Source organism: Chiloscyllium punctatum, chromosome 11, assembly GCF_047496795.1.
Source record: "Chiloscyllium punctatum isolate Juve2018m chromosome 11, sChiPun1.3, whole genome shotgun sequence".
NCBI lineage: Eukaryota > Metazoa > Chordata > Chondrichthyes > Orectolobiformes > Hemiscylliidae > Chiloscyllium > Chiloscyllium punctatum.
This window is the reverse complement of record NC_092749.1, coordinates 115,554,914-115,567,555: the sequence shown is the minus strand read 5'-3', so window position 1 is coordinate 115,567,555 and position 12,642 is coordinate 115,554,914. Positions and strand designations below refer to the sequence as shown.

Below are 12,642 nucleotides of genomic sequence, written 5' to 3'. Positions count from 1 at the left end.
GGACATTGCTAAGGGGAATGGCAGATCTTTTCTCTAGGGTGGGAGAGTTCAAAACAAGGGGGCATATTTTTAAAGGTGAGAGGCAAAAGTTTTAAAAAGGACATGAGGGGCAACTTTCTTTTTAAAATAACACAAGTTTGGTTCGTGTGTAGAATGAACTGCCACAGAAATGGTGGAGGCAGGTACAGTTTGCAACATTTAAAAGACATTTTGCATAAGTACATGAATAGGGAAGGTTTGGAGGGATATGGGCCAAATGCAGGCGAGTGGGACTAGATTAGTTTGAGAACATGGTTGGTGTAAACTAGTTGGAACGAAGAGTCTGCTTCCATGCTGTATGACTTGAAATTTTAATTCAATAAAAATTTGAGGTTGAGTCAAATAATGAACATGAAATTGTTGTCAATTATTGAAAAAAGACCATCTCATTTACAAATGTCCGTTAGGGAAGGAAATTTCTGTTCATGCCTACAAGTGACTCTGGAAACACAGAGGTGGGCAATAAATGCTGACCTGGCCAGCTATGACTGCATCCCATGAATGAATTTTTTAAAAATATAGTCTTGCTAATAGAGCTATGCCTGCTTAGTGGGAGAATGTAGTTTCCCAAGAATGTGCCGACATTCAAGGGTGAAATTAGTGGAGATCATTTTAATAATGGCAGCTTAAGTTTATAAGGAGGAATTTTTGCAGGATTATGTAAGTATTAATGAAAACATTTGTCTTTTCTCATCTTCCACGTTCCAATTCATTTGTTTTTAAATTATAACTGGTTTATTTTTTGTAATTTCACTGTCTTTTTTTTACTACTGAGGAATGTAGTTGTGGGACCTTAGCTTATAGTGTAAGATATCATTAGTATTGAAGATGTTAGGAGAAAGGAAGCAGAAATTCAGAGGCTTGGAATGGATCATGCAAACCTGTGGATTGTAAGTAGTAAGTCTGAGATAAGAATTTGGATGTTTATTAAATGCTTAGGAAGATTGAGTTAGATTCTCTCCAAACTCCCCTGCCTGGAGGACAGTCATTTGAACCTTTTAAAGTGTTAGTTTGAGTCAGTGGTATGTGGCCTAAAAATACTGCCAAGTGTTGATGTTTTCTGAAACTCCACAATCTATTTGCATCAGTACAAACTCTGACTGATGCATGCAAGACCACAAGTTATATGGTTTGTTGCTTATGGCATTTATTTTAATGCCTTACTTTCTAACCATTTGCTTTATTGCTTTATATTTGGTGTTAACCAATGAAATTAATTAGAAACTAATAGTGTTACAATTCTAAATTCAAATTGTGTTTCCAAAACTCAACAGTCGTTTTGAGTCAGTAATACTTTTAATACCTTTACCCTTTTACTTCTAAAGTTTTAAACTAGCGATGACTGGAATATTCCTCAGAGACCCCTTCTGTCAGCAGGTTAAATTTGGTCCTGTCATCCTCATCTTTCATTCGAGTATCTTCGTCTTATTGGAAGTTCATGAATGACAGATGGATCTGGAAGGCAAACTTTAAGACTGACATGTGATGTGCACTGAAAGTGCCTAGTTGTTTGTTTCCTTGTCAAATGGTTTACCACAGCAAAATAGAGGTCGATCAAGTATAAGACACAAGAGCAGGCTAATTGACCAATTGTGTTTTTTATACCTACAGGATCATCTTGCTTTCCTGTTGATAGTGAATGGAAAGTTGCCTTAAAACAAAACTGAAACCTAGTCCATGATGAAATTTATTTCCACAAAGAGCTTGATATCAATCTAAGAAGTTTATTGTTAGGTTAAATTGGTTGTTATTTTGATATCTGGCTGATGATAAAACTATAAATTAATGCTTATTTTTAATTGCCTTATTTTTTCTCTCTAACTACTTTTGTAAAGGTGTAGAAAGAAAATGAACAAATAAGCGCATGTTTGACATTGTTTAATGACTGTCATTTTCTGAACTAAACTAAAACTGGTTTCAAAGCTATGCAAGTGGTTGTATTAAAACCAGTAACATTTATTTTCACTTTTTTGGTATGGTTAGAAATATTATTTAAAATTAATATTTATATTTTTTAACGGAAACTGTCTATGCAAATGACATTCTGAGCAGTGACAGGAAGCCACTTAATATCTGAATGTGGACCTTAAGATAAGAGTTTAACATTTATTTAAATGTTTAGTAAGAAGTACCGAACAAGATGATCTTTGAACCATGAAAAGCTTGTCACAGCGAATGTGGCCTGAATTTTTTATTTATTCAGCAGTTTAAAGGTTATAAGATGCAACACAAATACTGTACATGATTTCTGGAATGAGAAGAAAATATATTTTGCGGAAGGAAGTTGTCAAAGGAATATTTTTCTGTTTTAATTAGATCTAATCCATTCTACGAGCCGAAGGCTGTACATTCTACAAAGTATCAAACCTCATTAGTGACAGCTTCAGTACAACAGGCCGAGACAGAAAAAAAGACAAAGAGGAAAGCACCATCACCTCCAGCACCTGACAATACATCCACACCAAAGACAGAAACTGTAAAGGTGTACGTCAAACCAGCTGCTGTGATCGATATATCCTCATCACCAAAGGTATGGTTTAGCAGTAGATTCATTATAATTTTCAGTTCACTTTTGTTTTCAAGTTTTGAGCTTTTAAGATTCTATAATGTGGCAAACTTTTAGATAGTAAGGGTAGTGGATAATTGAGCTTTAAATGTTTTGCAAATTTAGTTATCTCTAACAACTTCTGATAGGTATAATAAGAAAAGTCAAGAGGTAAGGTATCCAAAACAGAATGTTTGCTCAGATGAGTCACAGTATCAATGTTTCTGGCGTTTATTATGAAAAAATCTTCCTCAGAATTCTGCAAACAGTGCCTTTAATCGTTTCACAAATGTAGTGCTAATGATGCTCCTATTACTGCAGAAAGAATCATGAAAACATTAGCCAACTTGTAAGTTTTGTTTGAAATTATATTGCAATTATAAAGGACATTTCAGATACTGACCTGAGCTTTTCATTGAAGTCCATGTGTTTCACAGATTGTCTGAACCCCAAAATTTGTCAAAAGTTTTGAAATTGTCCCAGGTCATTTTACGTTTTGGTGAAGTAGACTACTTGAATTTCATATTTTGTTCAGTTTTTGCTTTGTGTTAGTAAAAGTTACAAATACTGATATTGTTAATCAGTTGATCTGTAATGTTGATATATGATGTTCAAAATGGATTGATAGTTGTAGAACCTTTCGTGAAAATCTATCAAACAATTTACAGCTTAATATAGAACTTTAATTGACAGAATATAGTTAATTCTGTAATTTCCAGAATCTGAATGTCAGCAACAGTGCTTTACTAAATTTCAATATTTCAGGCATTGAGAAATGTATTAACTGTCAATATGTGGGCAGCTCTGTCAAATCTAATGCACCTGTTTCTTGCTTATTTAGAGTATGTGGCATGAGGGGTGGCAAAGGGAAGGAAATTATCTGTTCTTCTTACTGCCTTCCTCTTAGAAATAAGAACAGTAAGTTGAGAATATTCAAATTAAACAGTGTGTACAATTTGATTATAAGAAAGTGATGATTGTCCTTGAATCTTTTACCCAAGTAACTAATCTTCAGATGAGCATCTGCTACTGATCACAAGGTTGTAATATGCCTATAAAAGTTTTTTTTTAATTGAGATATGGACATTGCTGATAAGGTCAGTATTTGTTACCCATCCCTGATTGCCATTGGTCTAAGTGGCTTGTTCAGCCTTTTTGAAGGGAAATAAGAGTCCACCACACTGTTCTGGCTGTGGAGTCAAATACAGGCCAGACTGGATAAGCACAATAGATTTCCCTTCCAAAAGTACGTTAGTGAATCTGATGGGATTATTTTTACAACAATCGGTTGTAGTTTCATGGCTGTAATTACTGAGGCTAGCTTTTAATCCCAGGTTTTACGAATTGAATTTAAATTCCATCAACACAGTAATATTTGAACGTGTATTCCCCCAAGCCATTAATCTGGACTGTTAGATTACTCCTTCAGTGACATTGCTACTGGGTCAGTGTCTCCCAAAAGCTGTAAAGTTGTTGGAGTTACTGGATGTTAGTTAAGGAGCTCTCCCATCATGGTTTTTCTTACTGAACTAATTAGAGACTTGGACTGAGTAGGTGGAAACACTACTTCACATCTCACCATAGTAACAAAGGAGTTTAAATTCAGTTCATTAAGTGAAAAGAAATGAATAAAAAGCTGCTGTCCATAATGGTAACTGAGTAACTAATGGATGGAAATTTATTAATGTCATTTGGGGAGGAAATCTGTTATCCTCACCCAGTCTGGCACCCATCGTGCAAGTCCTGTTCTTCAGCAGTGTGGTTAGTCATCAGTTGTCAACCTCTTCAACATTCTCTTTAGGGCAATTGAGAATGGGCAGTTGTGGTCTTGACTATAGTTCCCATATCTGACAAATGGATCGAAAAGAAAACTTAGCCTGTATTCTCTTCCATTCTCCCCTGAGAGCATTAAAATAACTTCTGATGTAGTTCCACTGGACAAGATGCATTTCCATGAGCTGATTGAAGGTAAAATCATACACATCAATCAAACCATTCAAACATGATTTTGATTGTATTCAAAAGTAATTTATTAATTGTGTATTTACTTGAGCACAGTATTTTACATTTAATTTTTAACTGCTTTGTATAGGTAGAAAGTTTAAGTTAAGAACCTATTACTAAAGATTTGACTCTTAAATTATAGTGATTTTGAGACTCAAATAAAAGACAATGAAATCCACATTGAATTCCAAATTGCAATTTGTATTTGAATTTAGGTTTTTACAGAGAACGTCTATGTATCAAACATTAGCTGAGACTACATTGGTAAAGTGTCCATTTTTGTGCTCCATGAATGCAAATAGAGAGCTGCTGATTAAGGGAATGTCAAAGTTGGAATGTAACTATGGTTAGAAATAACGGTTTAAAATGGTCAACATCTTTAACTTTTTGACGGTTTGGGTAGAAAGTGTCTTATATCATTAATGATCAGAAGAATATCAAGTTCAATGTGAGGCGAAGACCTGATACTTACATTCCATCTAGCATCTCTTTGTCCTATTACTATCAGTGTTTGATCCCAACTTTAATGAACATTAAGTTGCTACTTCTGCTCCTGTAGAAACTAAAAGAATGATACAAGTATATATTAATCTCAACATCTCCAACAACTAATGATTTTGGCTCCCTTTTAAAAAGTGCTAATTAACCAAAAAGAACTACTTTTTATTGGAATCTGCCTCACGTGTCCTTTGTCATTTTGTAGATGCCAAACAATTTTCCAATTTATTTGGGTACAGGTGACTCACCCCATTTAGCTTAGTGGCTTAATAGATAGCTAAGCCAAATAGTCCACGGAGATTACTGGTCAATGTTTGTCTGATAGTGTCACCAGATTGACTGGAGCATCTGTACTGTTGCCTTGGAATTTATAACATTGCTGATTCAGAAAATATTCTAGTTTATTGTATAGTTTATAAACGCTTAGATTGATTGGGCCTGATGTCTCACAATTTGAGAGTATTGGCACATTTGTAATGCAGTTCATAAGAAAACCTCTGTCAGGCATCTTACGCTTACTGCTGCTTTGTACAAACCAGTGTACTAGAACTCACTGAACTTCCTGTTTTAGTCCATCAAAATGCATCAAGTGGTTCTGAAGTTTCACTGATCAATGAGCTCTGTGAATGTCGTCCTGTTTCAGTTGTGTTCAGTACTGTTTTCAGAGTTTACTCCATTTGTTGAATTCCACATGACCTTTGCATGAATAAAGGTAAACAGGATTATAACAGCCATTTTCAACAATAGAGAGAGCAACTGACTATGAGTGTGGAAATTTTTTTGATGCCACACAGCCTGGAGGCAGTGCTGTTAATGTGTCTAAAGTGACAAGGAAGATCGAAACAATCATTTAAAAACACTAAGTGCATTAAAGAAAAGAGCACATCATACAAAGTAAAGGAGGAGGCAAGCACTTTTGATGTGGTGTGAAGAATAGGCATGCATCGTTAATAACTGTCCACAAAAGCTTCAGCCAGCCTTGAGGCGACTAGTTTGATTTATGCAACATAAGAAAATTATCAAGAGATGATTCAGAATCTGTTGTGAATATTCTTAAGCAGCTAATAAATGAACAAATAACTAGTAGATCACTCATGGTGTTCTTAGTAAGTCTTTCTTTTACCTGCCTGTGCTCTTCTAATTCTGACCGTCTTTCCCTGTTTCTCATTTTTGTTATTGCTTTCTGATTTTCTCTTCTGCTTCTTTGTAGTGGAGCAGAAAAGCCATCCATGCATCGCAAATGGAATAGGACTGGATGAGAATGAATAGGACCAGAGGAGAAGCATTAAAATTGAAATTTGAATGGGACACAGGAAAACAGTAGAGATCATAAGACCACAAGAAATAGGGAGAGGAGTAGGTCATTTGACATCTCAAGCCTGCTCTGCCATTCAGTAGAATCAAGGCTGATCTGTCCACTTTCCTGCCCTTCACCTAGAATCCTTGATTTCCCTATTCCATACTGGGGATTATTGTTGCAAACCTTTTCTGAACTGCCTCCACTGAAATGATATATTTCCTTTAAATAAGGGGTCTAAAACTGCTCACAGGAGTCCAGATGTGGACTCATTCAAAGATGTACAGGTTAGGTGAATTGGCAATGCTAAATTGCCCATAACATTAGGTGCATTAATCAGGCTAAGTATAGGGTAAGGGAAATGGATCTTTGGTGAGTTACTCTTCGGAGGGTCTGTGTGGATTTGTTGGGTCAAAGAGTTGTTTCCATACTGTAGTGAATCTAATCTAATCTAATCGCCTGCACTTCATGCAGATGTAGTAAGGCCCTTAATTCTTTTAGGGAATGTGGCAACATAACAAAGTCAGAAGTTATTACCCCATGCTAATTGCCCTCGAATTGAGTGGCTTACTCAGAGGGCGGTTAAGAGTTGACCACCTTGCTCTGAGTCTGTCATCACATGTTGGCCAGACCAGGTGAGGACAGTCGATTTCCCTCCCTAAAGGATGTTTGGGGCGGCATGGTGGCTCAGTGGTTAGCACTGCTGCTTCACAGCACCAGGGTCCCAGGTTCAATTCCAGCCTTGGGTGACTGTGTGTGGAGTTTGCACATTCTCCCTGTGTCTGCGTGGGTTTCCTCCGGGTGCTCCGGTTTCCTCCCACAGTCCAAAGATGTGCAAGTTAGGCGAATTGGCCATGCGAAGGTGCCCATAGTGTTAGGTGCATTAATCAGAGGGAAATGGGACTGGGTGGGTTACTCTTCGGAGGGTCGGTGTGGACTTGTTGGGCTGAAGGGCCTGTTTCCACACTGAAGGGAATCTAATCTAATCTAATTAATGAACTAGAGGGGTTTTTATAACAATCGATGATACCTTCATGATTACCATCACTGAGACTAGTTTTCAATTCCAGATTTATTTGAAACAAAACACAAATTCCTGGAGGAACTCAGTGTGCCTTCAGAAGTGTCACTGGATTCAAAACTTTATCTCTGCCTTCTATCCACAGATGCTGCCAGATTGCTGAGTTCCTCCAGTGACATCTGTTTTTATTTCCGATCTTCAGCTTCTGCAGTTCTTTGTTTTGTACCAGATTTATTTAAGTTTCAGCAGCTTCTTTGATGGATTTGAGGCCACATTTCCCATAGTATTAGTTTGGTTCTTTGGATTATTAATTGAGTGACATTATCATAATGCATACTTATAGATTTTCTTTAGCGACAGTTTGAATCAAGCAGCTGATGAACAGAAAGTCTTAAAGTGTGAGTAGTAGAGACTCTGAAATTAAATGACAAATGCCACGGTTAGAACATGTGTCCGAAGATATTGGCCTGAGACTCACTGAAAATGTGGCCTCAGATTTCTTCTCAAGCATATAATGAAGTAGATTAGATTAGATTACTTACAGTGTGGAAACAGGCCCTTCGGCCCAATAAGTCCACACCGACCCACCGAAGCGCAACACCACCAGACCCATTTTCCTCTTCACCTAACACTATGGGCAATTTAGCATGGCCAATTCACCTAATCTGCACATCTTTGGAGTGTGGGAGGAAACCGGAGCACCCGGAGGAAATCCACACAGGCACGGGGAGAATGTGCAAACTCTACACAGTCAGTCGCCTGAGATGGGAATTGAACCCGGGTCTCTGGTGCTGTGAGCCAGCAGTGCTAACCACTGTGCCACCGTGCTGCCCACAAAGTATCCTGGCCTAGCTGGTCAATTGTCTAGCTTCTATGCTGAACCAGTCTACAGGTACATCTAGCTGGATTGAGCTAAAGTGGGGAGAGTGGACTTTGACTGATAGGTCAGCTCCTGTCAGCTTTATCTCCACAGAAACAAAGTATTAAAATGTACCCTCTGTCATTGACTGTAAGTTGTCTTGAAATATCCAGTTGTTGTGAAAAGGACTGTATAAGTGCAAATCTCTCTCTCTCTCAGTCCAAAACTAGAGGGCATAGGTTTAAGATGAGGGGGGGAAAGATATAAAAGGGACCTATAGGGCAACCTTTTCATGCAGAGGATGGTGCATGTATGGAATGATCCTCCAGAGGAGGTGGTGGAGGCTGGTACAATTACAACATTTAAAAAGCATCTAAATGCGTATATGAATATGAAGGGATGAGCCAAATGCTGGCAAATAGGACTAGATTAATTTAGGATATCTGGTTGGCATGATGAGTTAGACCGAAAGATCTGTTTCATGCTGTACAGCTTGATGACTCTATGACCCTATTTTGTAAATACTGCAATGATGCCTTTAAGGATTATTGGTTAAGCCACTGAAAAAGAGGAAACTGAATGCATGTGTACATGGGATCCTATGCCCCTAAATTTGATAGCTGCCAGATCTTCTGTGAGACAGTAGGATTTCAAATCGGTGGGAAATAGAGAATTTTTCTGTTGAAGAAGGGACCAGTTTTATTTATCCTGAAAACAGAAAAATGCTCTGTGGATCTGGCAGCATCTAGGGAGAGAGAATGAGTGAATGTTTGAGGATGATGGTATTTTATCAGATTGAGTTTCTTCCTATGCTGTTGAAATGGAAGGGGATCCTGCTATGCTGCCTGAACTGGACAGGGAGTCTGTTAGCTCAGTAAAGACCTCTTGAACTCCCCTAAGCTTAAGTAAGTTTGGTAATACTGACCTTGAGTATTGCTGGAAATAATACATATTTTGTCAAAACTGTGTTCTTGCACATATCAGGGCAATATGCACGAAATACCAATATCATGGGAAACCAACATTTATACAGTTTGAGAAATAAGTGCTGATTGGTCAGCATGTGGACTCATAACTGGTTGAGGCATTTCCATGGAGAATGCACCAGTTAGACAATGATTGATCATAAGCTACCAAGTTTTGTTTAAATTTGAAACAAGGCAGGTTGATTCTATCTGATCAAGGTATTGCTCTGTGAAGTAAGTCAGAGAATGGCTGTCACCTATTTTTGTTGGGTTGGAACAGGCTCAACGTTTGTACATGTTCTTTCAATCTGCAAAGGACAGGGATCTTCATGTTAATATACGTAGCTTCAGATGTGTGCAAGTACACCACATTGCAAACCCGACTGATTAAATTGGTTGTCAGTGAAATTCTTCACACACTTTGGATTTTTGAGAAAATGTTGTTTAATCATGGAATCACATTCAATGTTGGACACTGTCTTGAGTCTTGCAAACACAGGCTGTTGGGTATGGTTCTATCTTGCTTGTTGCAAACAGCTAATGGAATATACTATTTGATGCAATCAGCCAGTCAAAGCCTACATACCAGCATCATGCTAGCACTGAAATTCAAATACCTCATGACTCATTTGCATTAGGCAGAATGTCTTTCTGGCTTGACAGTGTCATCCTCTTAATGGTGAACACCATTCGTGTTGCTACAGAATAGTAACTGAGTCAAACAGCTAGCTTCACCTTGCTCACACTTCTAAAATACCTTACTCAGATTAATCTAAGGAGACTGGGCATTTCTCAGGATTAAAAATGATGACCTTAGTCCCTTTCTTGAGCTTGTGAGATATTTAGCAAAGAAGAAAGTGTTTAAGGTAGCCATTATCCCACAAGATGAATTTGATGGAATCAATTCCAGCATCAAGCGAATGCATTAGGCTTGGCTCTAATAACAAGGTTTCTGATCAGGTTAATCTTATAGTGTGAGTAACTACAAAAATCCCAATGCATGTGTTGACCAGTGAAGTTAAGCTTGCAGTAGACAATAGAAGAGAACTCCCTGGCAGGTATCTCAGTTAGGATGTCAAGAAAAGAATATTTGTCAGTTCCATTTTACAGATGAGTCTGAGCACAAGATGAAGCCCAATGAGATGTGTACATGCTTTATAAAAGTGTGTTTTTTCACCAATACCTAGCTAAGTGTTAACATTAAAAAGCAGGATCTCAAAGGTAGTAATCTCAGGGTTGTCCCCAGTGCTGTGCACTAGTAAGATTAGGAATAGGAGAATAGACCAGTTGAATGCTTGGCTACAGCAATGGTGTAGCAAGGAGGGATTGTTGAGGCATTGGGACCAATTCTGAAGAAGATGGGATCTGACAAGCTGGAGAGTTTGCATCACAGAATTTGCTAGTACTATGGAGGAAGCTGTAAACTAAAGAGGCAGGGAAGCAGGAACCTGAATGGGAAGACGAGCGAGGCAAACAAAGATAGAAATGAAAGGTAGAAAAATGGAAAGCGAAAGTGGAAGATGGAGAAACCAGAGGTAGCAACAAATAAGGCCATAGAAAATATGTAAAAATGTCAAAGACAAGTCTAAAGATAGAATTTATGAATGCAAGGAGCATTCACAATATGTTGGATGAATTAGTAGCACAAATAATTGTAAATGGGTACAATATGATTGTGATTACAGGGAATGGCTGCAAGGTGACCAAGGCTAGGAACTGATTATCTGAAGATTTTCAATCTTTAGAAGGACAGGCAAATCAGAAAAGAAAGTGGGTGATATTATTTGTGAAAGATTCAGTCAATGCAATAGTGAGAAAGGATATTGGTACAAACAATCTAGTTGTAGAATCGCTCTGGGTGGAGCTAAGAAGCAACAAGGAGAGGTGATGACCTACTGGTATTATCGTTAGACTATTAATCCAGAGACCCTGGTCATATTTTGGGGACCCAGGTTCGAATCTTGCTATGCCAGGGGTTGGAATTTGACTTCAATAAATATCTGGAATTAGGAGTCGAATGATGACCATGAAACCATTGTCAATTGTCAGGAGAAAGCTATCTGGTTCACTAATGTCCTTTAGGCCTTGCCAATGACACCCATATCCCATGAATTACATTTTGAAAAAAGGGCAGAAAACATTGGTGAGAATTTTCCGTAGGCCTCCAAACATTAGTGGTAAGATAGGAGGCACTGTTAAGTAGGAAATCAGAGATGCATGCTGCAGTAATCATGACTTAGATCTACATATAGACAGGATGAACCACGTTATTAATAATTTTAGTATGCCAGATGAATTCCTAGAATGTGTGCTAGATGTTTTTATAGATTGGTAAATTGAAAAGCCAACTAGGGAACAAGCCTACCTAGACATGATTTAGTGCACTGATGAGAAGCTAATCAATAATCTAATTGAGAGGTCTTTTAAGAAAAAGTGACCATAACATGAGATTTCTTCAAGCAGTTAGAGTGTGAAGTTGCCTAATCCAAAATTAGGGTTCGAGAACTAAAGGAGAACTGTGAAGGTACAAGGGCTGGTTGGCTGCGCTTTTGGGTGAAAGAATGCAATAGAAAAAGTGGTTGAACTGTGGCTAAGAAAATAAATTGGGGAAAGTATTAGATTCAAAGAGGAGTCACATAAAGTTATCAGAAAAAATACTAAATCTAAAGACTGGGAGCAGTTTAACATTTAGCAAAGGAACACTAAGAGATTGGTTGAAGAAAAAAGTAGAATATGAATGTAAACTTGCAAGGAATGTGATGAAAGTATTGAAAAAGGAAAAGGTTAGAAATGGGAGAATTGATATTGGAGCACAAGGAAATGGCAGAGCAATTAAACAACTATTTTAGTTCTGTCTTCACGGAGGCACAAATAATTTCTCAGAAATGCTAGGATTTTTCGAGAAGTAAAAATTGAAAAACAAAACGCTTGGAAATAAATGTTGGAGAAATTAGTGGAACTGAAAACCGATACATCCCCAGGGCCTGATAATCTATATTTCAAGGTACTAAAGGAGGTGACCATTGAAATAGTGAATGTGTTAGTTGTCATCTTCCAATAATCTGTAAATTCTGGAACAGTCCTGGCTGATTGGAAGATGACAAATGTAACTGCACCACTTAAAAGAAAAAGGGAGGGACAAAACTGGGAATTTCAGTCCAGTTAGCCTATCATTGGTGGAGAAAATACTGGAACTATTAAGAATGTGAAAGTAGGACACTTTTAAAAAAACAAATTATATGGGATTACACAAAATCAACATGGATTTCTGAAAGGGTAATCACTTTTGACAAACCTGCTCGAGTGTTCGAGAACATAACTAGGGATACATGATGCAGTACCAGTGGATGTGCTGTATTCAGATTTTCAGAAACCTTTTGATAAAGTTTCACAAGAGATTATTGTGCAAAATCA

General features: G+C 37.7%; 1 protein-coding gene across 5 annotated transcripts in view; it reads left to right on the top strand.

Moving 5' to 3' along the window:
- Positions 1 to 12,642, top strand: part of ehbp1 (EH domain binding protein 1) — a 398,936-nt gene that overhangs the window by 144,145 nt on the left and 242,149 nt on the right. For all 5 annotated transcript variants that reach the window (XM_072581599.1, XM_072581598.1, XM_072581595.1 and 2 more), the window contains one exon: positions 2,356 to 2,569. In XM_072581599.1, coding sequence (XP_072437700.1) covers positions 2,356 to 2,569 — 214 coding nt within the window. The remainder of the gene's footprint in view (positions 1 to 2,355; positions 2,570 to 12,642) is intronic.